Source organism: Erithacus rubecula, assembly GCF_903797595.1.
Source record: "Erithacus rubecula genome assembly, chromosome: 21".
In the NCBI taxonomy this organism is placed as follows: domain Eukaryota; kingdom Metazoa; phylum Chordata; class Aves; order Passeriformes; family Muscicapidae; genus Erithacus; species Erithacus rubecula.
In genome coordinates, this window is record NC_136673.1 from 5,648,802 (window position 1) to 5,676,070 (window position 27,269).

Below are 27,269 nucleotides of genomic sequence, written 5' to 3' on the forward strand. Positions count from 1 at the left end.
AAATTTGTTCCTGAGAGTCCCCACTATAAGAACAGATTGGATTAAGCCTTGTAGTATTAACAAAGGACCAAGGTGCATGTTCTTGCCTAGCTTAGGACTTGTCCAAGACTACTTGTCCAACAGTGTGTATCTTAGAAAGGAAAGTGTTCTGAGAAACAGAATTCAGCAGAGTCTCCCAAGAGGTAAACATTTTCTCTGCCTGGAAAGGAAATGAGAGGAACTACAAAGAATTCTTAAGTCTGCATCCATCACTCCATGAAGTGTCCCCTATGGAAATCCCATTACCATCTTCTTTCAGGTTCAACAATCCAAGTCTCAGTCTTTCCACATAACTGCTGTATCCCAACTGAACAAGTAATAAGCAACACTATCCTGTATTAGACACGCTAAAGCCAGGCTTATTTATTCTTAAAATAAAAACAGCAGTAAAGTTGAAGGTTTTGCTCTATTAAAAGACTCAGAAAATAAACATTTCCAGCAAATATCATATGTAAAGGGCTCTCCTGTAAGGCCACTCTATCTGGGTTTGCGCCTGGAAGAGCGTCTGCACCCAGCAGAGGTGAGACCGGCTGTCTCACCTTTGGCGAGGGAGGAAGGCTCTGCTGCTGCCTCCTGGCCTGCCTCTGCTGCCTCGTGCTGTCCTAAGCCTCCTCCACTCCCTGGATCCTGGTGGTCATCTGTGCCTGCCCTCTGCCTGGCTGTGTTGGCTTCTTCCTCACGTCCCAGTGACTCTCCTGTGGTGTAGCTCTCCTCAGAGAACGGGCAGTCGGCACTAGTGGCAGTGGTCTTCTCTTCCTGTAGACTTTCTTCTTCTACAACCATGATATCACACACATCATCAGTCACACTGGCCAGGCTCTTGCCCTCTGGCCTAGAGGTGGCCAGCTCACCCTTACCCTCCAGAGACCTTGAAGTTTGTTCTTGCAGGGCTGACAGCTCTGTGCCCTCCTTATCTATCCCACGATCATCATTCATCTTGCTGGCATGTGCTGCTGTAGCAAGAGGCTGTTTTGGATCATCCAGCAATTGGGAGCTGGAGCCCTGGGAATGCAAAGGAGCCTCGGGGTAGGCAGTTGTGGCACGATGCCTTGCTGCCTTGTATCTCTGCAAATACAAACAAAGCAATGTGAGAGAGAAGCCCAGCTCAGCTCCTGTCACTGCAGCAAAGCAGCAGCTGGTCCAGGAACACCTGTACAAAAACAGTGGTGAGTGGCAGGGACACAAGTGATCTCAGCAGCTCCTGGCCTGGCTGCTGAGGCTCTCAACAGAGAAGGGTCAGCTCCTGTGAGGAAAAGTGATATTAAAAACTGAAGTCCCTCTTGCATTACTTAATGCTGAGCAAGTGCATGGCAAACCTGTGGCTCCTGAGACAGAAATCACAATCTGGCAACTGGCAATCTCAGTCAGACTCAGGACCCTGCAGATGTAACAGTGCAAGTGACAGCTTCTGCTTCAGCTACTGCCAGGACACGTACCCTGAGCATGTGAGGCTCTGCACAGCCCTCTGCTTCTGGTGTGATTTAATGTTTATCAGCCAAAGCAAGGCTTAAGCTGAAAGATTCTTCAGTCTGTTAATACAATCTGCACAGTCAGTGGAACTGTTGACAGGAAGGCTACGATATCAATTATATCTCCTTACAAGTCACTGGGGTTTTCCACAGAGTAAAGGTAAACATACCATCAATAAAATTACTCATTTGCACTCTCTATCATGATGAACCAGTAGAGGTCTGTGAAGAGATTAAAATGGCTACTATGCATGTTTTAGACTGGATTTCAGGAAAACAACTCACTGTAGCTAATTAACATATAGCAGGACCCAGTCCTTAATGCCCAGACAGAGCATGACCTAAAGGAAAAAAACTGAAGTTCACTCTTTGCCACAGCAGTTCCTTTCATAAGCAGCTCCCTTTCTGCTGCCTGCTGAAAGGCTTCCTTGAACTGGCACTAGCATTACACCTGACAATAAGGAAATTTCGAGCACAATGGCTTTCAACAGTCTGCAATGTGGAATTACAGCACATCTGACAGGCAGTTTTACATTGTAATTCTGTTTATCACTGCAGGTTTGTTCCTCCTCTGTCCCCAGATCGTGGGATATGAACAATATCATATCACATTGGAATTAGATCAGTCAAGTCATAGTGTACCCAAACCTAAGCAGGTGCAAGCATGCAGACTGGTGTCCAGAGTGAGCTGTAAATTGTCCTAAGAGCACACAATTCTCTGCTTTGAAGCCCTCTGCTGAGCTACTCTGCTGAGAATACTGCAGCAACTGGCAGTGATTTCACTCAGACTGTGACAACCCCAAGGCACCTCGGCAGCCAAGAATAATAGTTATCTGCCTGCAGATATGTAAGTTTGGACTCTTCTCATGAACTCCCCAGGTCACTCCAGCATGCATTGGAAGAGCATCTGATTTCAGCTCTAAGTGGGCCAAAAGAGTGACATAAACAACTGCTGCTGCAGTTTCACTCTGTGGTGATCTAAAACAAGCCAGGAAAACAGCAAATCCAATTCCTTCATTCCTGAAATGACTAGCTGCAGGAGTGGGAGAGGATGAGCAACCATGAGGGAACTGCTGTGGTCTCCTCCCATTCCAAATCCACTGCTCTGACTCCTGGCAGAATTCTAAACCACTCCACCCCTTCCTGGAGGCAGTGATGGCCAACTGGGAATAGTTTATTCTGTCTAAAGACTAAAAAAAACCATGAAGTGTTGGGAGGTTAGGGGTGTGTGTCTGTGTATGTGTGTATGGGATTTTTTCAAAACACTATTTAAAAAGGTGGTAGGGACGCACAGTAGTTTCTGGGAGTAGATTATGGGTGCAGGCAGAGGACAAAGTTGATGTGGGAGCTTCCCTCCTTGCTAAGGACAGGAAATAGTGCTCTCCCATACAGGAGGGCCTAGGCAGTGGTCATGGGATAGGGCATAAACAGTGCAAGCCCTGAGTACACTCTACAAGCACTAATCCAGGCCCCTCACCCCTGGCAAGTCAACAAGGACAGAACAATGGAGGCAGATTTAAGGCCAGCCCAGTAAGAAAAGCTTTAGATACAAAAGCAGCAAGGGGCAATATGGCTTCTTTAGGTGGAGCCAGAAAAGCAAAGGAACAGCATCAGTTTGCAGAGCTTTGTGCTAAGGAGTTTCTAGGAAAGGGTAGCAGACAGAGACAGACAGACAGACAGACTTCCTCTTGCAGGCTGACCCTGAGGACAAATGGACTCTCACCAGCTTGTAGATTCTATCACATAAAGAGTCTGCAATGTTAAATTTTCAGATTTCTAAGGTATCTGATTTTAACAGGCCTCTTCCTGGACAAATCACACTCACACTTTTGGCTAAGGGAGCTGTTCTTGCAGTATCACACCTGAAGATGCATATGCACCAGCTTTCTTTACAAGGAACAGCCTCTCTCTCCTGCTCAATCCCACCCTGACGAACTGTAATCTAACAGAGAAGAGGCCTAAACTAAATGACAGACTCCACAGGTTCAGCAAACAGAGCAGACACTCTGAGGAAGATTCCCAGCCAGAAACAGGCAAAAAGATGACAGCAGCAGTAGCTGGGAAGCAGGATTTGACTGGTTTTAGATCTACAAGGGCCAAGGGAGACAAAGACAGAGCACACCAGGAGAAAGCTACGGCATAATGGACACCAAGGATGATGGAAATGAGCTGGAGACAAGACAGCTAACGTGGCGGATTCACTGGAGAGACACGCACGGGGGTAACAAATGCCAGGCCATGCAATCGCCAAAGGGTCTAACCTGAAAGTTCTCAAAATGCATCAGGGACTTGCAGTGTGCGAGCCGGGCAGCGGAGTCGCTATGGTAGAATTTGTGACACAGCCTGCAGAGGTAACCTGCGACGGGGACCAGAAAATCCAGGCCTGCGAAACGGGAGGGGAAGGGAAATCACAGATCACATTGAATGGAACTCAAATAATGAAAGCATGTTAAAAGAGAAGGGGGATGGGAGTAAAAAAGGAGAGGTGGAAAGCTTTGCTTCTGTTAATCGGGGATTTGCAAGATGACTTGCTGAATATCTCGTCTTACCATGGAATGGCTGTGGTTGATATTCAGAGAGAAATCTGGCTGCCAGAGCAAAGAAACTACACAGAGCGTTAAGGGGGTAAAAAGGGAGAAAAGAATACAATGGAAAACTACAGAGAACATGTGATCTAATGTAATGGGATCAAACCAAGCAGAAGACAGCAGGCGCGCAAGAGGAACACGCAGAGAACATTCACAGCATGAATCATTATTCCATCTGCCACACGATAGTGGAAGGTTACAGCGATATGGAAGAATCGTGTAAACAGAGCTCTCCTTGGGCACAAAACAGCCTCTGCAGAGCTGCCCTCCTCAAACACGAGTGGCCACTCGGGGTTTGAAGTCAGTCGCTTACAGGGTGGGGAGCAGACACAGCCATCTGCAGGCACCACTGCCCACCAGGCCAGCACGGCTGAGGAACTGCTCGGTACAGCGTGGGGGGTCTGAAGCAGAGGAAACATGCACAGTTTGGGTCTAGCAGAGAGTTTGATACTGTCAGTGATGCTCAGTATCACTCTGCAAGCTGCATTTCTGTTGGAAAGCATTCCAACCACTATGCTTTCTGACTCCATCTTTCCAGAGCATCCCTCATTTGCTGCCTACTTTCTTCAGTACTCCTGCCCTGCTTGTTCCATGTCCTACCTTAGCAATGTATCTGGCTCTCACCCTTCTTCAAAGCAAAAGGCAGTTGACAAACATCAATCACATCCTTATGTTTTATCAAACAGTAATAAAGAAACATCCTGCTCTCAGGAGAGGTTCTTCTCCAGGCTGCAATGACATTCACCAGTCCAATGCAGATGCTGGAGCACCATGGCCCAAGAAGTCATTATAATGGTAGGTAGAGACCATCCTCTCCTACAGATACAGAATGTACAGAAGGCTCTGTGGCCCTTTGTGCTTAACTCTGCTTGCTTACCATAGGCTGTGTCTGGACAATACTTCTCACTTCCTTCGTAATCCTCCAAAGACACTTCCTTCAGCCCAGTCTGGAAACCGAAAGAACATTAGTGCCCACTGTATCTATGGAAATTGCCAGGCTCTTGCATTTTTCTGGTAAGTTTGGGAGAAAAACAGGATTCACATACCAGAGACAGAGTTGCACAGCCTCTGGTCAGAGGGCAGATGCAAACCCCAATGTCAGCAGACCACTTCATTACGAGGGTTAAAATATTCCCTTGCACTCCAAGCCTGAAGGAGCTTAGCTATGTACCTTCTTCTTGGTAACTGCTCTCTGCTAGGAATGTATTTGTCAAGATAAACCTCTACACATTTGCTATCAGACCCAGCTACTGCTGGGCTGTTCAGAGAGATTATGTCAATACTGCTTTGTGCTCCTCAACTAAGTTTATGAAGACAGCAGAAGCTGTACAGCACAGCAGAAACACCTTCATACATCCCACACATAGTGCCTGATTCTCTTCTGCATCACCCTGAGCTCTGGAAGAACTCTAGAGTCCCACCCTACTGCTGTGCAAGGTTGAGCAGACTCTTGAAAGCCTGAGCTCAACCAGCCAAGACCAACTAAGTCATAGGATCCCACAGCAGATTCTCAGATAGGTCATTCCTTCCTATTTTGCACAGCATACCTGCTTGGCAGCAGAATCCTCCTTCTCCATCAGCACTACATCACGGTCTTCCTCCTCACCAGCTCCTCCCTCCTCCTCATCCTCTTCCTCATCATCATCTTCAAAACAGCCAACAGCATCCACAGTGATCAACTCCTCTGAATCTTCTGGGCTCCCCAACTCCTTCTCTCCTAGCCTAACCTGTAAGGTACAGAAAAGAAAGACCAGATCAACTTTGCACTCGCCATTTAACCAAGGAAGAGCCCAGACTCAGGACAGATTGTACGTGATGAGGAGAAGGACTGTAGGAGGGGCATAAAGCTCTTTTGCTTCCAGGCACATCCAACACCTTCTCCCTTTTTCACTCAACTTCTTGCAGTGCTAACAACTGAAGTTCAGCAAAAGATGAAAATTAAAACAGAGTTGGAAGAACTGCACATCTTCCTTTCAGCCCTACAGTAGAGAGGGAAGCAGAAAGTGTAGATGCCTCTAGACCTGCACAGCTCTCCACCCAGGCAGCATTACCTCTTTGGCTTTCTGCTTGTGTTCAGGGGACTTCATATGCTCCACAAACTTGCGAGGGGTCTTGAAGTGGCGGCTGCAGACAGTGCAGAAAGGACGAAGCGAGCGTTTGGCCAGCTAAGGGAAGAGAGACAATTCTCTGAGTTACAAGAGGAACTGCTTTGGAGGAATGTAGAGGAATCTTGAAACAAAATCAGCCCTGCATCCTGGGAGACCACAAAGAAAATAGCCTTTTCAGCAGAAAGGACCAAAAAGATTAAAAACATGCAGAGCAAAAATAAGTGTGTCTTAAAATAGGTGTTCTGGTACTTCTTTCCTAAAAGTCAATAAATATGCTGGCCTGCCTGAAGTTTAGCTTAAACAGGCTGTCCACCAATTCCTCCATTCAATTGATTAGGTGAGTATGAGAAGCCATGTTTCTTAAGAAAAGTCAAGAATTACAAACTAGAGGTGCCTCAGGCCATACTGACACATCATGACAACTGGAAGCTCCAACAATGCCAGAGGCAGCACTGCAGTGCCCTTAGGGAGGGAGTTCTGTCAGAACTTGATGTGTATCCCTCCACTTCAGTCACTTTTCCTTTGCTGCTTGGGGAGCAGGAGGTGCTACACACTTCCATTTAATCCCCAGACACAAGGTCAGTGCAAAATGAAGTCCATGCTGTGGCTGTTACCTTGTGCTCCTGGGTCCTGCGATGTTTGATGAGGTCCCCTGTGAAATGCACCTGACACGTGTTACACCACCGCTGCTGGGCCTCTCTGAAGTGACAACAGAGAGAGCTGTAAGTCACACCTTCTTCATTCTCCATGGAATACTGCAGTTAGCAATCTGTCCCTGGCATTGTTTTCTTCACAATTCCTATCTTTACAGGCTTGGATTGATCTTCTCTCCTTCTCACCCACTTATAGGTTGCTTCAGCTTGTGCTGACAGAAATGCATCAGATAAAACAGGTCTCCAACTCAATCTACTGTACTAAAAACTACACAGGTCAAAGTCAACTCTGGTATCCTTCAGCAAGATAGAAAGTTGTCTGAAGGAGATTACGGCACTTGAAATCAGAGGGGTTTGTGTCTTACCTAAAACTGAGAGGCACCCTGGTGCAGTGAAAAATTGTAGAACCCATGTAGGGCCACATACAGATTGAATTTTCTACTGCAGACCAACACTTACCCATCTTTTCCTGCTAGCACCTTCTGCTGTTTCACCATGGGCAGTAGTGAAACAAAACAAACATTGCTCATGTGCTGAATCTCCCCAAGTCGCTGCTGGTGCTGAATTCCAGCCATGTGGGATTGAAAATTCTGAAAGACAGGTTAGGAGAAAAATCCTTTTAAATATATCTAAAACATACAAAATAATAGGTATGAGCTATGCTTTCCTTTCTTTTGACTGCTGTTTAACAATGAAATATAAAAGCTTAAGAGCATGGCTGCCTGTAGATCCACCCACATTCTCTCTCTAGCAGGTTACTTGCCAGCTCTCAGGAGAGGTTTATTTTATCTGCATACTTGTCACCATTTCTTATGCTCTTTGCTCCTAAAGCATGAGCCCTTGCTAACAAACCCCCTTGGCACCCAGCCATCTAATTCCCATCTCTTGACCACCTGGATCCCTGTCAGACCTGTGCATCTTTACCTGCTGACTGCAGCAATTGGTCTTGCAGATGTAACAGTAGAATTTAAGGACTGATTCTGGGTTGGGGTCAGCTGTGCCCACGTCGCAGGCCCAGTGCCCTGGTTTCAGAGCTGTTGTACTGATAGCTCTGCTCTCACTGCTCTGCTGAATAGTCACTTTCAGTGAACCTCCTGAGCTCAACACCTGCCAAAAGAAGAAACCAACATTAAGTTCAATCCCTCAGTGGAAGACTCTAAAAATTACACCTGCTTTTTGTATGTCATCTAAGCTCTTTACCTTTTATGAAAATGCACGTAAGTTTGAACCCACAGGAGGTGATCAGGAGGACTCTCATACACACTCCTCCCAAAGCTGCTAAATCAGCGATCCCTGTGTGATAGCACCAGCCCTATTAGCACAGATGGCTGTTTCTGCAGCCTCTGCAGCCACTGCATGATCCAGCCTTTGGGGACTGGAGCCACAAGCAATTGTTGGTAAGGGACACAATCAGCTCATGCTTCTCCACAGCAAAACTAAAGTGTACTCAGCACAACACCTGATGGAGTCAGGAACTCAGACATGGGCAGGATGATACATTTGATCACATCAATAGATGTCTCCAATTATGGAAGACTGTCAAGTCTGATTCACACCTGAGGTTAAATCTTTGTCTGCTCACAGCTTTACACTGCCTAAGGTCCTGATTTAACATCCAGCATAGGGGCCATGTATTTCATACAAAAGACTCTCAGGTTGCATCTTTTAACACCACCTGAATCTTTTTGCACTTGCTCTTTATGAATATGAAAGATGTATTTAGCTATGGCCCTTCATATATAGAGTTTTAAGTAACTCTTTCAATGCAGCTTTCCATCTTTCCAGCTGAATACAAAAAATCTTAATGAATGCCCCATCCATAGGCAGCAGTAGGTAAGGAACAGGCCAGCAGAGGTACAAAAGCAGCAAGTCAGAGCAGACTGAGCACTAATTGCAGACATATTATGCCTTATTGCCAGGGACAACAGCTTACAGCAGGAGACAGAGCTCCAGACGTGGGTGCCAGCTGGTTCCCAGTGGCAACGAGCTTCTCCAGGATGGAGGGGGAGGTTGTATGTTCTGCACCACCCCTGCACGGAGCGGTGTCTGCTCACCTCAGGAGCCTTCGGTTCCTCAGAGAATTTCCTCTCTCTGGAGAGATCTTCAGCTGTGTACTCCTTTGCATTGTCTGTACCTAAGAAGGAAGAGTCCTTTTAGCAGCCTTAAATCAAAACAGCAATGACAGGAAAAATAGAGCAGCAGGTGAGTGAAGTCAGAGAGCTTTCCTCACAGCACTGTTGGCCATAAGCCAGTTCACAGATCTTTCTCCTTATCCTTAATAAAGACAGAAACATCCAATCATTTGCCTTTGGCAGGTAGCAGATATTAGGGGACAAAGTCTGGATTTGGTTCCTAGATTTTATCCTCCTTTCCCCATCCTGTATGACTGGGGGAAGGACATTTCTGTAGACCCACGGGACCTACAGGTATAGTTCCAGCAAGGAGTGCCCTAAAAGTTCAAATCACAGGGTTCAGTAACTCACCATCAGCTTGGACATGGGTGCATGAGACTCCTGCTTTCTTGCTGTCTGTGGCATCCTCTAACGCAGACTCCCCAGTCACACTTCAAGGATATCAAGAAAAGTACCTTAATTGCCATGTTACAGACAAGAGATTCAAAAGGCACACCAAGGCACAGGCTGGGGTCTAACCTACCACACTCTCCACTATACTCACAAATCAGTAAGCTACTGGAAGTGGTATTTCAGGCAAGTATTTAGCAGAAATAAATAAAAATAATGTACAGTGGGTGTTCTAGGATGGATTCAGAAACAGCAGCCAAATAATCTGGATGAGAAGGTTACAACTGATCTTTTGGTCAGCTGCCCACTCCTGCCAGAAGCCTGAAGGGAATGAAGTTCATACAAGAAATATTCTTAGGAAGAGCTCTGAGAATTCTCTCTTGTCATGACTGGTGACCTGTAGGGAAATTGGAACACCTGAACAAAGCTCCTGGCTGCTCTGTGCCTGAGAGAAGAGATCTATCAGAACTGAAGGAGTTCTCCATGGCGCTTTTACAGGGATTTCACCACAGCTGCCTGTTCTATTCATACCAGTCGTGTTTCATTTCAGAATCCCTACAGCTCTGCTTGTGGGTGAAGTGAAACTCTACAAGATGCAAATCAAAAGAGCCTTGCTTTGTTTTATTTGGTACTGGTGATCTGCTAAGGAGCAAGCTGCTCCTGAGGGGACTATTAAGAGCAAATGTCTGGCTTCCAGAGGGCACAAAGTGTTCTCTGCAGTCTCTTTCTCCATCCCCCATTTTTCTGTCAGGACTAACTTTCCACCATGACTTGACTGTCTGCTCTGAGGGCGGCTCAAATTCCCACCTGCTGGTGTCCTTCTGCCAAGAGGGAGCAGCACCTTCTGCACAAGCAGGACAGCCGATAGCGCAGGTACCGCGTCCCGTTATCCCAACACACGCACAGCGCATAATTTATCAGATTGATAAGTGATAATGGAACTGGGTTACACGGCTATAAATATGCAGCAGGGTTTGGGCACTGCAAACACGAATTAAACAAGAGTGACTGGCATTATTTGTCAGGTGCTGCCAGCAGGCTCAACGCTAACGGTACCACACACAGATGGTGCCAGCACGCAGGGCGAGGGTTTGCAGCCTGAACTGCAAACCTAAGGAGCAATCTAAGGGAGCAAAAGCCACCACGAGCATGATTTAAGGAGGAAATGGTATTCTGCGGATACTTGTCATGCCATGCTAGAAGTGGGTGTTCAAGGAGGATTTGAAGATGATGAGTGCTTTCTGCACAGGAATGAGGATGTTGTTCCAGGTGTACAGATGGTACATAGGAGCAAAGGCAGAAGTGGGAAAAACCTGAAATGAAGAAGGAGGCTGGTATTCCTGGCTAAAGGGAAGTGGAACAATGAAGCATGAAAAACAAGTTTACGATATAGATGGGGGAATGCCCTTGTCATCTGTGAAGGGCAGTATGAGAACAGTAAACTATTTTTTCCACAGATCTATCATCTGTTCATTGGATGATACTAGAAACACTTCAAAAAAAAGCTAAGGAATAATCTATTCTAGGTAAATACCAGCCATAATATATGCATCAAATCTGGCAGTCCCTAACTGCATCTTAGGAAAGAATTTTCCTAATAGCTGGCTTGCTGCAGTGAGAGCTGTCATTCCTCAGACTTGATTCTTGTTTTCAGTGCATGTAACAGGACTTTGATTAATACCCTGCTAAATATTAATGTAATTAAAATAAAATTAGCTTTGGCAAACAGATTAACAAAGCATGCACTCAAATGTATTCGGCCTAGCTTTAATTGAATTTATTCACTTTCTTGATAATCATAACTCACGATGGTCCCTGAGCACACAATATTTATCACTCTTTAATGTTTTACTTTGATGTTCAGATATTACCTTGATCATGTAATCCTGGAATATTCCCCCTAAAGCTATCCATTAATCTGTAATCTACAGATGGGAAACAGCGAGGTGAGGAAACCTGTCCAAAAGCAGGCGGTGAATTCCTACCAGGGAAGGTAAGAGGACCCAGGAGTCCTGACTCATCGTCGTTAACATATGCTGGAGAATTCTCAAGTCAGCGCCTACAGAAATCTGCATTCCCTCCTTCCTCTTCTCTCTTCACACCAGCCAAGGGTGGCAGTTCTGGGAGAGGAGCAGCCCGGTGCAGATGGCAGCGGGAACTCCGGGAGGTGCCTTCCCACTAGATGGCAATGCAGCCCTGCCTGTCCCTGCCGCACCCTCGGGAGGCCGGGGGAGCCGGGATGGGCCTGCCAAGGCCAGCCCGCCGCACATCCCTGGGGGATAATAGGATTGCCTTTGTCTATTTTTACCCAACAGACAAGAGATACTGGCAAGGCAATCTTTGCAGAAAGGATACAGGACTCAACGCTCATGCATACAGGCTTGGATGCTAGGGTGTATTGATTCTCTTTATCATTTCTCAAAATAAACTACCCTTTCATACACCTACTGTAACCTAACATGTTCCAAGGCTTTCCCTTTCTGCTCCTTTCACTTTTTTGACATTTAGGGAAGAAACTTAGAGAAATACACCAGAATAGAAAAGAATATCTGTTTCTTGCAAGAATCCTGTCAGGAGAACACATGAACAACTCAGCTTTGTTGCACATTTAGATGAGCTCATTTTTCATTCTCATAACTGGATCACCCCTAGCAGAGACTCCACAACACCCAGTATCTCAGCAAGTACCTCGAGATTTTTCTGAACTGTTCACAAGCATCTGAAATACCTCTTACATGCTAGACATCAGGCCAATAGAGTATACAGCCTTAATTATCGTAAAATAAAATTAGACAACAATTCTAAGCTCAGTTACTATCTCAATACCCCATTCAATAAATACCTCTTCAGTCTTTTTGCTGCAGGCTCAGTGTTCAACACAGACTCTGTTGGAGTTCTTGGCTCTGCAGGAACACAGAAGGAGATTTCCTTAGCAAAACATGCCACCTTAAGCATGTTCCATATCTGAATGGCAAATGCCAATGATGCTCTGCTAGAGCAAATAATACTAAATACTTCCTAGGTTAGATTATGACCTCAAATATTTGAATTTTATTGCAATGTCACTGTATGAGGTGTTGGTCAAAAAAAAGAAATCTCTGTGCATATGTACTAAGTGGGTCTCAGTCCTGTACGTAAGTGACAAGAGCCATGATCACAGGAACATTAATGTAAGCCAAGATGGCACATCTACCTGACAGCAAGCAGTTAATAAGACAGTTTTCACCCCAGCATATTCCCTGGTCACAATCTCATCAAAGCCAGCAGTTCTAAATCACGCACTCTTCAGTCAGAAATGACATTCCCACATCTGTGCTGTATCCAACATTAAGATATTCAGTGCCAGCAGTTTCTGTTTTGACAACTGGGGCAGGACTTTTAACTCATCTTTTCCTCAGCATGCTGATTGTAACTGGTACTGCTTGATGTGTTTGGTTGTATGAGCAATGTGGAAGCTTTAATTTCAGACCAGTTTTCTTTATTCCCCCCATCTTAAACAGAGTTCAGTGTCAAAGGGACTTCTGAGAGGCTTCCATGCAAGGAGAAGTGGAGCAGGTTCATAAAAAACAAAAAATATTTGGGTAAAAGTAGTACATGAAGCACATAGCAGAGGGCTATCACAAGCAGTTTAAATATTTACAATTAGATAGAAACATTACTGATTAAGCCTAAAATCATCTCCAGTTTTTGTTGCAGGACTAGTCAAGAGAGGTTTATCACATTTGCAAGCAGTTGTTTCACTACAGGCTCCCCCTTACCTATGGATGGTGAGGAATTGTTCTGCTCTGACCCTGCTTGCATTCCCTCTGGAATTTCCATTTTCTCATCACCTTGTGTCTGAGATGAAGAACCAGGATCTAATTCCCGCTTCCTGTCAGGAACCCTCTGGAAGTCCTGCAATGGGCAGAGAGAGTCACTGCCAGCTCTCAGCTCTTAGTCCTTAACACACACTGCCTAAATCACCAGAGTTTTACTGTGGGGCAGGAACAGGAATTCCAGCATATGATAAGGGAAAGGAATAGATGGTTTACAATGGACTACAAGATTAGTAAGGCATTTCAGTTCCACAAGCAGCCAGGACACGTCCCCAGTGCTTTAAGCAGCAGCTGTAAAAAATCCAGCTTGCAAACAGTAGGGTCATGCTAGAGGAAATCTGGCAAAAGGTGCATGGGCAGGGAAAAGGATAGTCCAAAATAATCCCTCTTCTTTTGACTCTGGAGGACAGTCCAAGAGTGTGAGTTTACCTTATCCACCACATCTTTTTAACAGAATAGCTTTGGCATATTTCATCCCAATCTAAGAGGAGCCAAGTAGCAGTCAACCCAAAAACCATTTCCAGGATACAAAAGAGGTCTTAATGATGGAAAGCGAGAAAGATTTTTACAAAACAAGAATTGTAGATTTTACAAAATCCACAAGGACAAATATAAGTCTGATGTTAAAAAGTGGGAGAACAGCCCAAAGAGGCAGTGTCCAGTAGCAGCAAATTGTTTGGGAAAAACAAACTGCTTTGAACAGCAAAGCACTTAGCCAGGATTTCTTCTGTTGCAATTACTTTTAAGCTGATACTTCTAAAGAATCCTTTTATATCCTATGTTTAAACAGTTCTATCATGAGGAATTCTCTCTCGGGCAAGTAGTGACAAGAAACTTTTGCATGGTAAATGTAAATATGGACCACAAAAGCCTTTGGGATGGAATGATTTCTGCATTTCTGTGTCAGCAGCACAGCACAAAACATTCTTTTCTTTGTAAGGCTCTTTTCCTTCTCTGCACTCCACCCACTATACATTCAAGAGCTGCTGTAAAAGGAGCACAAAGCTCCCCAGCAGCTGGAAACCACAATCCCACCTTGCGGAAGGTCCGGTTCTGCCGCTGGAATGGGAGGTTGGGGAAGCCCAGGCGAGTTGGCTTTAAGGGGACCCCAACAGGTGGTGGTCCCAGGAGGGAATGTCTTGTAGCCTGAGGGAAGAACTGCTGCAGTGCTGGCGCTGTCATGTTAAATCCACGCAGATTTCCTACAAATGCAAACACAGCGTTTCACCACCTGGCACTGTGCAAAGGGGAGAGAAAATCTCCCACCTGAACAAGCAGCAGGTAGAGGGGAAGGGCTCCTCTACACAAGACCCTGTCCTTTACTGGGCACTGTATAGGTGCTCTGTGCTCTACCCTCTTCAGCACACAGAATGATTTAATGTGATAGCAACCATTACCATGGATCAGGCTATTTAATTATAATTGTCACTCCAGGCAAAGATCATTAGAGCAATTATTTGATCTGAGCACATTAGTGCTCATGTTTGCAACAAACAAGGTCTCATTTTATAAAATCTCTCTGTAAAAAAAGGAAATTCCACCCCACATTTTGCAGCTGAGATCACACCACAGCATGGAGCTCTTTAACACAAGCCAGTAGCATTTAATTTAAAACAATACCGAACTTTAAAAAAAAAATCCCACAGTCCTCTCTGCCACCTGGTTGTCATGCAAGCTCAACATGTCAACCTCAACTCTGACATTTGAGACTCTGCCATTTCCAATTATAATGCTCTGCTTTCTGAACAGTTCAGCATCCACAGACTATTAACCAAGTGTCAAAATTTTTTCTGAAGACAGTCCTTGTCATCCCCATTTCAGGAGTGAGGGAACGGAGGGCCCAGATGCCTCAGCTATATCCTCAGAAATCATCCATCATTCAGGAAACCTGGACTAAAATTGCCATTTTTTTCTCTCTCACTTGACTTAGTGCATACTCCAGCCTTTTAGCAGCTATCAAAACAGGGCTGCAAAGTTTGGAAACAGGCATCCAACATCTGAAAAACCAAGTGTTAAAAGCTTGCAACACAATAGGAAGTACTCCCTGTGCTTGTCTTCAAAAGCAATCTAATCTATTATTATTTCCCATATATAATCCCTTACTGCAAAAGGGCATAGCAATATTAAAAAAAAAAAAATCTAACACAAGAAATCATCTTCTGCTCTTGGTTTGATCCCTTTAAAGAACCACACATCTGCTTCGATTTGAAGTATTTATCTTTTCCTATTCCCACTGCTGAAGCCACACACAGCCAATGAATTATTTATGTTGATGCTTCCCAGGGGCAGAAATGGCACAGCATCAGATATTCTTACATGTAACCCAAACCTGAATGGCCAAAAAATTCATATCACTAAAAAAGGGCCACAGTGGACATTGGCAACCATATTCCATGTTACCTGTGGCTACCTGAGAAGTCTTATTGAGAGAAGTCACAACTCCATGGAGAGGTAAAGAGGAGCAACACTATGACAAAGTGCATGTAAAGTGCTCATTAACATATCTTATCCTGCTCTATTTAATTAGCCCCAGGTCCTTGGCACACTATTTAAATACAACTTCTCAATAAAAGATTCAACGAAAAACATCAGCTGACTGCAAAGATATCTAGAAGGTGCATGGCTGACCGAAGGCTGGAGTCACAATTTTTGCTGACAACAATATATGTACACCAATCATCAGAGCATGGCTTGTCCTTTCTCACTGTCACTTTCCCTTCAACCTGAGAGAAATCTGTGGAGAGCCACTGGAGTCACTAGAGAGCCCTCTCGTTAAATGGGCAAGAGAGAACAAAAGGAGAGTTAACGACATGCAGAATAAATCTTTTGTCTTCACATCTGGGCATGATTCACAGGCAAGGTAGAAATTGAAGGCATTAATCTAGACTAGGCACTTGGAAACTATCCCAGGTACTGATTTTCTGTGTTGGAAAGAACTGGGCAAAAAACGAAAACATACCTTTTCCTATTATCTCTACATTAGTAATGCTGTTATGAAGGCAGGTTCATAAATTTGTTTTGAAAACACTAAAGGAAAAGGAAAATCCACTTGTGGAAACACAATAATGGAAAGACAGAAATATTAGCCACTATAGAAATTAATTCATTTCAGGGAATCAAAATTTCACAATACAATTGACACCCAAACCATCTTCTACCTCAATATACTGTATTTGTTTGTACTTCACTGAGTTTGGACAAACAAGGTTAGTGTGTATTGTAACAGATAATTAAATAAATGGCCTTAATCTTGTAACCAAGAAAAACAAACAAAAAATCCAAATCTCAGCATTTTATCTAAATATATTGATGAAAAAAATACTTGCTCCATCAAGCCTAAAAGGGAAGGCATGTATTTAGCATCTAACCTGATACCTCCTAGTGCTACTCCCAGTTGTGAACAGCTGGGCACATGTGATTTTCAACAACTGAAGAACCTCTGTTCTGAGGACTACAGACTAATTTAAAGAGAAGAGTTAAAAAAAAAAAAAAAAAGACAACAAACAGAACTGCCAAGTACAAGAACTGCGCTGGTTTAGCAGGAAATAGCCATGGTATGGTTTCAGTCCAAGAGGATGATTAAATAACTCCAGTAAGTAAGCGTTTCCCATAACGACAGTACCTTGCATCTGCTGCATGAGTAAGGCCCGCTGAAGCATAGGATTGGCATTGAGCAGCGATGGCTGATTTGCTGCCCGTAAGCTCAGCATCTGTTGCTGCTGCGGTGGCGGCAAACCCCTGGAAAAGAAGGCATCAATCATGAGAACCCAATAAAAACTGTACCCTGCTATTGCAGGCCCCTAGCAAGCGTAAAATAAAGGAGCAAACAGCTGAAAGGTTGATATACATGGATGAAAAGACAGCATACACTGGCACTGTATGCTCTGTCCTCTGCTCTCCTGGAATTGCCAAAGCTGACAGATTGTCTATCAAAGAATTTGAGGTCAGAGACAACTCCTTAACACCAAGCCCACACAGAGCCTCCCAAGCAGCATAAAAAAAGCCCAGGAGCTGACTGCGGTTCTACAGAATTATGCAGCACCCGTCAGGAGAAATGAGTGATCTAGATCAGCAGCTACATTTAACACGACAACAAAAAAGTTCTAAAAAACAGGGAGTTTTCGCAGTAGCTTAAAGCTCATTTTCCCAAAATCAACACCTCCCACACGGAGCCAGACAGGTCAGAACTGTCAGTGGTGCCCCCTAACTGCAAGAACCAGATGGAAAAATAAACCACGGCCTTCATATTTAAAACACGAGGAGGAAGAAGCAGCAGGGAAGAACTCTCCAGTTCTAAGGAGGGTGGAGCAGACGTGAGAGAAAAGTCTGAGGAAACTGGCAGGCACTTCTTGAGGCGATTGCAAGGTCAGGCCCACCTCTATGCACGCTGCTGACACAGCTAAATCTGTCAGAGCTGAAGAGAGGTACAAACACGAATCGAAATATCCACCCTGACAAAAAAAAAAAACCCCAACCCCTTCAACAGAATTCGCAGCAGCTCATCTTCACATTTGCTGCTCTAGATTGTTCCAGTCTCTGAGCTGAGATATTTATACCGCAAAAATCATACTTTTAAAGGTGTAAGATGCAGCCGTGCTATCTAGCAGTCAGCCCCTTACTGGCATTTTAAGTACAGCTTTTTTTATAGCATAAAACATATAAAAATGGTAAAAAGATTTGCAGGTTCATATTTCTAGTAAAACAGAAAAATTCCCACGCTTACCTCAGAGACAAATGCCTTATAAGGATAAAGTAACACAATAATTCCTTAAATAACGAATTAACTTTCTTCCTAAATTCACATCCCATTGCTTTGAATTTACAAAGAATAAGGTGTTAAAGATCACAATAACTGCAAATAAATGAATAATTTCGGAGAATTTGTGTTGATTCTACAAGTCTCAGCTCATCGGAGACAACTGCTTCTATCTAAGTTGTTTCCTGCATTTTTTATGAAAACCGTGGTTATTTTCTGGCAAATGCCTTTTCTCCTTTCACAAACAAAACACGATTTTCTCCATCCCCTCCCTGCCCCACCGTGCTCAGCCACAGCCTAAGCGCTGGTGCCACTGCAGAAATAAGTTCAATCATCGCACCCAGACCAGCAGACCCAGACAGAGAAAGCAAATAAATAAACAGTTTAAGTTCAACAATGAAACAATCAAGTGTTCTTGTCTGCTGAGGGTGGCTCTGCTGAGGGCTGTGTTTCTGCAGGAGAAGGCGTTTTCCCCGAGCCCCGGCTGCCCTGCCCGCCCTGAGGGGCTCGGAGCATCCACCCACCCACAGCTGCCACACGGGCTGCCAGGGGCACCCACGGGCTCTCGGAGACTCCAGCCCCGGACGGCGGACAGGGATCCCGGAGCGCTGAGGGGACACGGCAAAAACCCACGGGGGCCGCCGCCCTCCCTCCCGCACCCCCGGCCCCCTCGGTGCCTGCAGGCTCTGCCCCGATCGAGGCCCGTGCCCCCCAGCCCCCGCCCGCCTCCCTTTGTCGCCTTCCCCACCAGGGGAGGGCAGCTCCGCACCAGCCCCGCCGCGGCGAGGAGGGACGGAGCGCAGGGAGGCGGAGGAGAGCGGTCCCCCGGGACAGGCCCCGGATCCCCGGCCTCGCGTAGCGGCGCTTACCGGCCTCCCTGCTGCGCCGGAGGGTGGTGATGGTGCTGCTGCTGCTGCTGCTGGAGGAGGTGCTGGAGCTGCAGCAGCTGCTGCTGGAACTGCTGCTGGTTGAACATGTCTGGGGAGCCCCGAGCGAGGCGAGCCTGAGACAAAATACGGGAGGGCGAGGGAGGCACCGGCTGCGGGGCTGGCGCGTATCAGCCCAGCAGCCATTGAGCAGAGGAGCCGCCGCCGCTGCCGCCCATTCATTCACTGAGCCGATCCCCCCCTGCCGCCTCCTCCTTCCCCCCGGGGTCATCGCAAGCGGCAGCCTGTGGAAGAGGTTTCCAAACCCCACCTCCCAAAACCCGCTCCCACCCTCCCCTGCCCGCGGCGCCCGCTCCCCGCGGCGGGGCCGCGCCGGGACCCGCAGCCGCTTCCCGTCCCTTCGCCTGCTCGCCCCGCCGACACTCACGGCGCAGCCCGCGGCGATCACCGCTCCCCGCCCGCCGCCTCCATGTTCCCGCCGGGGACAACGAGCACCTGCCCGGCCCCGCTCCGCGGCCCAGCCCAGGCGGGAGGCAGCTCCTTGGGCAGGGCTGCAGGACACGGCCGCCCCCGCGGGGCTGCTGGGGATCACCCCCGGAGCCTCCTCTCAGCTCGCCCCAGCCCGCAGCACCTCCATCCCTCATTCCCCGCACACAGGCGGCGTGGAGGTCTCCTGTCCCTCGAGAGGGCTGGGAGGGAATGGACACCATCTGCCCAGGGCTGGGCAGGGAATGGAAGAAACTGCTGCACAGGAGGAGCAGATGGCATCCAACAGCGTGGGCTTTCTGCTCTTTGTTTTTCTGGTTTTTTGTTGGTTTGTTTTTTGGGGTTTTTTTTTTAATAGTCCAGGGGAATCTTTGGTAACCATATCACCGAGAAGATGGAAAAAAACCCAAAGCAGCCTCTGGCAATTTGCTGTGGTCACATCTTGGCAAGCCTATCATGAGAACCTGGAGAAAAAACAGAGGCTTTTGCAATATTGCAGTAAACTGAGATGACTTCTCTAGCAAGTCGGTCCCCTCCCCCCCCCCTTTTTTTTTTGTTTTGTTTGGGTTTTGGTTTGGTGGGGGGGTTTTTTTTGGTTTTTTGTTGGTTTTTTTTTTTTGGTGGGTATTGGGTTTGCAGCGACAACTTTCTTGCAGGGCCTGTTTCCCATGGCAAAATTAATTTTAAGCACTTTCAGTACACACAGGCTCTCTATGAAAATATACTGTGACTATCATTTCTTTTCATGCTAAACCTCACAAGGACAAAAATGCATTTCTGCTTCTTGCTAATCCAGATAATCCAGCCTGAAATAGTTTACTTTATAGTCTTTTTGTTCATGCCAGTAAAGACTACTTGATTCATTCAAGTCCTTGGAATTGATTTTTACCTGAAAGCATTGTAAGCTAAACACAGTTACTGGTGATATACAGTTATCGTTAATAATTTTAAATGCAGCAGCATATGTTGATTTCTCCTTTGGGTCTTTTTATACCATCCTGATTTTACAATAATCAATTTGGGGATGACCAAATGAATCCATATTAATCAATGATTGACTCTGTTCATGTCCAGAATCATTTACGGCTGTCTGCACACAGAGAAAAAGCTTTCCTGTTAAGCATGAAAACTGAAATGTCATCCTAGGGAACACATGCATGGAGCACAAAACATGCATGGAGTCTTTTAAAAATCATTTGGTATAGTTCATCCTCTGCTCCTGTAATTGTGCTGTTAGGGCAGCCACTGGCCTGGCTGGTTTGCAGGAGAAAGGGTTAATCCTCTGATTCCCAGTACATAAATTAGGTAGACCTAGGAAAGGCAGAATTCAGGTTGTATAGATAAATGTAAATCTGAAATTGATGTCCTCTGTTCTTTATTCTATAACTAAAGGTCTTGTAAGTATTCTTTGTATGTTTTATTTGGAAATCTACAAACCACCATACTAATGAAATATGCAAGTAACTAAGCTTCTTCACTGTTAGATTTTATCTTCTGACATAGTTTGGAGGCTCCCCTCATACAAAACTGAGGTCCTATATACAAATCATTCAATAAACATTTTTGAATATATAAACAGTCCACAGGTCTATTGCCTTGACCACAGATGTGGACATGGATTTAGTCCTGTGCCTGCACAAGACAGGACTAGGGCTATAGGAACCAAAGATGTGCTGCTCCATCAACCTAACACCTGAAGACTGATTTCAGACACACCTTTATATCCATAAAGGTGAACATCACACTTACCAGAGAAGGTTTAATTGAATACAGAAGAGAAAGCTCTAGATTCAGGTAATCACACCATTTAGTTTGAAAGTCATATAGATATAGAAGGGAATTGCAGAAAATTGGGTTAGGATCCTTTCTTTCACTACAAGCAACAAAAGAATGTGTCAGGCTGACAGCCACAAGGTGCTGTCCGTGCCCAGTGATCATTGGCACACAGACCTTGACCTCCCATCCACTGACAGTTGTTTTTTCCTGCAAGGAACATGTCCCTTTCAATAATTAAGCAACTCATTACTCAGTGTGCAGTGGCAAATACAGCTCAAAATGGGAGAATACACAAAACCTTTTAAAGAGTCACAATGCAGACTCACAGCATAATCACTCAAAAACAACCCATGTACCCCCTAGGCTTGGGAGTGCCTCATTGGCAATAGAGTGAATGAAATAGAATAAGATTTAGAAGTTCAAGGTGAGAGAATGACCCAGAAAGTATCCTGCAATGCAGAGACTACAGTCAGCAGGGTTGTTGGATCATGCCTATATGGCAACCTGCACTACACCTCTGTATGATTAGATCAGGGTTATGAAATTTGTTAGCAGATAAGAGGACAGAGCATATGAATGCTTTTTATTCAGGAGCTAGATTGTATTATACAGCCAAGTGTTTGCTGGGCTATATGATTTTTTTTCCAGGGACTGGATCAGGCATGCAGATAACCAGAGATTTCTAATTTCCAGCATATGACTGCACTGTGGAGTTTTATGTTTTAATTTTGGCTTTGAAAAAGACTTGGTATGCAATCCTCAGTGAAGCCACACTGCCTTTGAAAACCCAAGTTTTCTCAGTGCCTATGACAGCACCAACATACTGCGGTGCCCACAATTTCCTCTGCAATCTGCAAGGATGGTGTTATTACTCATCCATTTCACCAGGATATAACTAGTTCTCACCATCATGTATTTAAACCTCACAAACTTCTTGGAGAAGAAGCATATGGAGCTTTAAAGTACTTTCATCTCCTGGTTTGGGGGCCTGTCTATGGAAATAATGGGTCAAGTTTCACCAGACATGCTCTTAACAGCTGATATTAGTTACTGGAATTACACAGTTTTCCATGTCTGTTTTATCTGGAGGGTGGCTGGATTCACACATTTCAAGCCAAAATTATCTGTGCATTGATGGATGTTTTCCCTCATTCTTTGCAATATAGTTGTAGAAACCTATTCCTGATATTTTTTGTTGGGCAAGACAGGCCCACAGGAGGTAAAGATACATTTTTTATATCTATTTTACTACATGGTCAATCAACTCCTATTAGTGATTTTCAGTCTCATAAAGTAAAATATATACCAGGAGCTATTTTGTGACATCTCACTAGATGCAGAAAGCACAGAGAACTCAGCTTTGAGGCTCTTAAAATATTAATTTATACTCACATCCATTGCAGATCCCATTTGTAACGGAGTAAAACATTCAGCTTATTTCTTCCCTTATGTATACTCTGGCTTCTGGGGAGTCACACTAACAATAATACTGTCCTTGTATCTTATACAGTAGATTAACCTTCTTTTACCTCCTTTTGGGGGATTTGCAAACCAATTCAGTTTAAGTACAGAAGATGAAGATTTCACTACATTATTCTACAAAGAAAACCTTTATATCTGAAAACTAAAATATTAAAGGCTGCTTTTCTTTGAAATAGCTTTTGCAATTAATAGGAGCATTAGAAATCAACTTTTTTTCTCTGAGCAACTGATACCACAAGAGATCAATGATGTTACTATGGTACCGCCACTACTGTAGTAGCACTTAAGTACCTATAAAATAGATATTTAAGCATTTTCTATCTGTAAAGGCAGCTTTAGGTAGTTATTGAAATTTAAGAGGCTAATTTTAGTTAATATTTTTAATTATTGATCACAGTATTATGTAGTATTAGTATGGACAATGACAATCCTAGGCCTGTTTATTTTTGGAACTTTTAACCTCTGTTTTTAAACATTCAATTTAAATTCTCATCTGTGTTATAACCATTTTTAGGAACCCAAAAGCCCAGAATTATCCACTTCAAGACCCACAGTGAAATATTTAAACATTCACACTACCTGGAGTCAGCAGAAACACTTTGCAAGTAACTTAGAGACTCATAAGCTAATTGCATTCCACATTTTTGCCTCTTTTTTCCTCTGAGGACTAGATGTGTTATTTTTGCAAGGGCAAGGAATGAAGGACAGAATCCAGCTCTCAAACGTCTATTTCTAATTATGCTAACTAAACTGGGAGTCCTATTTGCATGAGGTGACAAAATCAGCATACACAACTGTCGTTATGTTGATAGCCATACATAGAAACACACATATGCTTGGCCACATGCATCTTTAGGGATTCATGTTAAAGTACATTCAGAAATATTTATAGCAACGGGGAGGGGGGAGGAGGAAATCTTTCATCCCCTTGTTTTTCTTTGTTCACATATTCAGTTTTTCTACTAATTTAGAAAAAAACCAGATTTTTTCCTATTCATTCCAATTCATAAAATCCCTTTTGTTTTTCCTGCTCTGTCTGCTACATGCTGTTGCCTAAGTCACAGGTAGGAGGTATTACAGAATCAAAAGGTACATTTGCTGAGAACATCCTTGCAACTCAGTTTGTGGCAGGAGAGAAAATGGAAGGCTCTAGGAGTAATTCTGAGTGCCTGCAATTCACTTTTTCATCAACGGGCGGAGCAGGTTTGTAAAGCTGCAGAAAATCCAAGGCTCGCTGTCTCGGATGCTGGGGTTCAGTCTCTGCAGTTGCTGCAGAAGCCTTCAGACTTCACACTGTAAATGTGTGGCTCGGGGTGATGCTGCAGGCAGGCACTGGAGCTCATTTGTTTACAAATATCTCTGCAGGACGAAGAAGCTGGAGCAGATTCTGTGCATCTCAGTTTGACACTAACATTGATCCATGTGAGGTTTACTGATATTTCTTCATGTTTTACTGCTTCCATCATTCCTTTATTCCTTTCTGGGGAGCACCTGATTACCTACCCTCATCCCTCCTGTATAGTTTGCCCTTTCAGAATTCAGTTTGGCCAAAACCCTCCATACACCCAAAAAAGACCATATTTCCTAAGAACTAAGTATGAATTTCACAGAAAAATAGAACTAGATAACATAGGAAAGAGCACCTGCAAAGAAGTCATGCACAAACCTTTGTACTCTCCTTTGTACTCCTTAACTAGCAATATAAACCCTAGTTTTGCCCTGAATCTTCAGCATCAGCTGTTGACATACTGTATTTTCAATAGTCTTTCACAAATATTTCTCAAAGCAAATGGATTTGTTTCATTTTAGCTTTTCCAAAAGAATGGTATAACCTGAATAACTATTTCTAGAGCTGACTCACCTAGAACAAAATACCTACTTAGAGTACATGGGGACAAAGCTCAAGAGTTAACCTATGAGTGAAACAGAGACCCAAAGACTCCATAGGCTCCAACTGAAATAGAGACAATCACATCTCCATAATTCAGCAAGGACTGATGGCCCTGAACTGAGCTTAATTAAAGCTCCCAGGTCCACAGATATGGGGGGAAGCCCCAGATGAGGCTGGTTATGGGCGCTGAGAGTTTTTAGTGCAGCTGGTAAATTGTGTGAGGTGATGGAAGTGATGGGCAATCTTTCTCTGAATTGCAATTGGTGAACTTGAAGTTACAGCAAGCTCTGGATAAAGAATATTTTTCTTCTCATAGTTCCTCAAGTAAAGCTTCAAAGATCCTCATGGTCTAAAGTTCTCTGAGCTTCAGCTCTGATCGTGGGAGGAAGGTGACATCATTATTTGAGCCTTTGATACTCTTCACTGTTCTTTTTGTGACCTCTTACAAGGAGCAGCTATCTACAGCAGGTTTTTTTCCAGAATCCTTCAACATAAATTATCAGAATGGCTGCAGAGATGCTCAAAGGCTTTTGTCCACAGTCTATATTGAATTTCTTAAGCTTATTTCTTGAGATTTACTGGGTAACTTGCTGAGAGGAAAAAATAGCATTGACAGCCCCCAAAACTGCCCACGTATGCCCTACAATGGTGTTACCCATACAGATGGAGCAGCTCATTTCCCTTCCTCCAGTGTTCTTACCTGCACACTGGTGATGTGTTAGAGCATGAGGCAAATTCATCCCTCACCATGGTTGCCTCAGTTTCTCTGTATGTCCAAGTAGGTATTTTTGCATGGATTAAATGTGATGGATGTCTGTGAAATATTCATTTTAATTATTATAACTAAAAAGCTGTTGTTTAAAACAAAACAGACAGCTCAAAATCTGTTGCAGTTTTTTTGTATTTCGTTTCCCCCTCCACCCCCTTCTCTCTCTGAGCTGTGAATAGGAGTCTTGGGTAGCACGAACTGAGAGGTGTTTGAAATGCAACATTCTCCATCCTTCTGAGTCATTGCTAGCCATCAGATGCTTTTTTGAACACTTGTTTTCATTGCTATACTTTGAAATCAAATATGGCCTCATGTTATATTCTTGTTAAAAACCCATCCCTTTTCAAAACCTAAAACCAAGCTGTTCCCTCTTTATTACAGACAAGTCATTTTAAAAACAAAATCTGGGTACATAAAACGAAGCACCTGTTTGTGTTTCTCTAAAACAAGCCTAGCAACACATCCACTGTTTTATAGCTCAACCGAAAGTGATGCATTTTTCATCTGTGTTTGAATGAAGCAGCAGAATCATAGAATGGGTTGGAAAGGAACCTTAAAAAACATCTTATTTTAGCCTCTGCCATGGGCAGGAACACCTCCTGCTAGACCAGATATCCAGAGAGCGGTAGAATTTTTGCAAACCTCCAGTTGAACCATCTCAAGTGTTCCTTGTATTCTGGTGATTTCACAAGTGCTGCATTCACACAAAGCCTTCCCACCCAGGTGCGGGCCCATTCCCGAGTACTGTGACCAAACCACGGCGCACGGGCTGAACCCTGTGGCTGTGAGGGTCAAACGGTGCAGGTGTACTAACCAGGACACGTGGGTCCTTCGACCAAATCATACCTGTTCTCTGTCAGCGCTGCAAACTGGAGGCAGTGAGCGCCACAGGGATGGTGGCACCTGTGAGCGCCACAGCGATGGTGGCACCGTGCTGACACTACGGGCTCACACCCTGACTGCGGGGTGGGCATACCGGGCCGCGCCCCCACACCGGATGGACCACACAGGTGTGTCAATCTGCCGCACACAGACACGGCTCCACGCAGCCCCGGGGACACCTCAACTGGTCTGGTCTGGTTTTGGGGAGCGAGCCCCGTTCCCAGATCTCTAGGCACAGACACCAGGGCTGTGCCATCCCGATCCCGGCCCCCTCGGCCCCTTACAGCCGCTGGACTACATCTCCCAGGAGGCAGCGCGGCGCCGGTACCTTTAACGCCCCCTGGTGGCAGCACGGGGCGCTCCACAGGCGCGGCGGGCGGGCTGAGGCGAGCGGAGCCCGGGCGGCGTCGAGCGGGGCGAGGGGCGCGGGCTGGAGCCGCTGCCCACCGGCCCCAGAGCCGGGGAGGGCTGCGGGAAGGGTTAGTGCGAGCTCGCCTGTGCGAGAAGCCGCGCCGCAACCATGGGGAACCGCGGGATGGAGGATCTCATCCCGCTGGTCAACCGGCTGCAGGACGCCTTTGCCGCCATCGGGCAGAACGCCAACCTCGACCTGCCGCAGATCGCCGTGGTGGGGGGGCAGAGCGCCGGCAAGAGCTCCGTGTTGGAGAATTTCGTCGGGAGGTGAGCGGGGGGTGTCCCCGGGGTCGCGGGCAGAGCTGCCGCATGGCCAGCGCGGTGCGGGGGCAGCGGCGCGGGGTCCGCGGGCAGCGCGGTGCGGGAGCAGCGCGGGCAGAGGCTCCGCACGGGCGGCGCGGTGCGGGCACAGCGCGGTGCGGGCATTCTGAGCGCGGAGCGGCACAGCGCGGTGCGGGCATTCTGAGCTCGGAGCGGCACAGCGCAGAGCGGGCAGTCTGAGCACGCAGCGGGCATAGCGCGGAGCGGGCAGTCTGAGCACGCAGCGGGCATAGCGCGGAGCGGGCAGTCTGAGTGCGGAGCGGGCACTCTGAGCACGCAGCGGCACAGCGCGGAGCGGGCACAGCGCGGTGCGGACACAGCGCTCCGCTCGCCGCTCCTCGGCTCGGCGCGTGTGCGGTGCGCGGGCAGCGCTGCAGGACGCCCGGGCGCTGCGGTGCAGGGGTTCGGGGA

General features: G+C 45.7%; 2 protein-coding genes across 16 annotated transcripts in view; one reads left to right on the forward strand and one right to left on the reverse strand.

Annotated features, from left to right (window-relative positions):
• Window positions 1-375: 375 nt before the first annotated feature.
• On the reverse strand, window positions 376-19,586 carry CIZ1 (CDKN1A interacting zinc finger protein 1). Of its 3 annotated transcripts, none has more exons than XM_079323949.1 (17): window positions 19,265-19,586; window positions 18,820-18,953; window positions 16,817-16,932; window positions 14,230-14,396; window positions 13,138-13,273; window positions 12,222-12,282; window positions 9,341-9,420; window positions 8,912-8,991; window positions 7,782-7,964; window positions 7,317-7,447; window positions 6,819-6,903; window positions 6,148-6,261; window positions 5,644-5,823; window positions 4,974-5,043; window positions 3,770-3,891; window positions 897-1,104; window positions 376-812 (listed from the first exon to the last, which is right to left on the reverse strand). In XM_079323949.1, exons 2-17 carry the CDS (start codon window positions 18,924-18,926, stop codon window positions 517-519), a joined length of 2,136 nt encoding a protein of 711 aa, XP_079180075.1. In that variant the 5' UTR covers window positions 18,927-18,953; window positions 19,265-19,586; the 3' UTR covers window positions 376-516. The 3 variants fall into 3 exon arrangements, with proteins under 3 accessions (XP_079180075.1, XP_079180074.1, XP_079180076.1); XM_079323950.1 differs by having other exon boundaries at window positions 627-812; window positions 908-1,104; XM_079323948.1 differs by having other exon boundaries at window positions 376-1,104.
• A 6,893-nt stretch (window positions 19,587-26,479) lies between these two features.
• The window catches only part of DNM1 (dynamin 1), a 64,864-nt gene continuing 64,074 nt past the window's right edge, over window positions 26,480-27,269 (forward strand). For 8 of the 13 annotated variants that reach the window (XR_013776580.1, XM_079324140.1, XM_079324134.1 and 5 more), the window contains exon 1: window positions 26,497-26,804. Coding sequence is in view for 7 of the 13 variants with exons in the window: in XM_079324140.1 (XP_079180266.1) it covers window positions 26,644-26,804 (161 nt within the window). In the remaining 6 variants the exon portion in view is untranslated. Of the gene's footprint in view, window positions 26,805-27,269 lie in introns of all 13 variants that reach the window. The other 5 variants (XR_013776577.1, XR_013776578.1, XR_013776579.1 and 2 more) reach the window with 2 other exon arrangements.

What these genes read in the sequence shown, in the direction of transcription:
- CIZ1 (XM_079323948.1), bottom strand. Translation starts at nt 18,926, where the DNA reads ATGTTCAACCAGCAGCAGTTCCAGCAGCAGCTGCTGCAGCTCCAGCAC. An exon ending in GTGCTAGCAGGAAAAGATGG is followed by an intron (nt 6,904 to 7,316) that starts GTAAGTGTTGGT and finishes TTGTCACTTCAG; the next exon opens with AGAGGCCCAGCAGCGGTGGT. An exon ending in TTGTCCAGACACAGCCTATG is followed by an intron (nt 3,892 to 4,973) that starts GTAAGCAAGCAG and finishes CCCGTTTCGCAG; the next exon opens with GCCTGGATTTTCTGGTCCCC.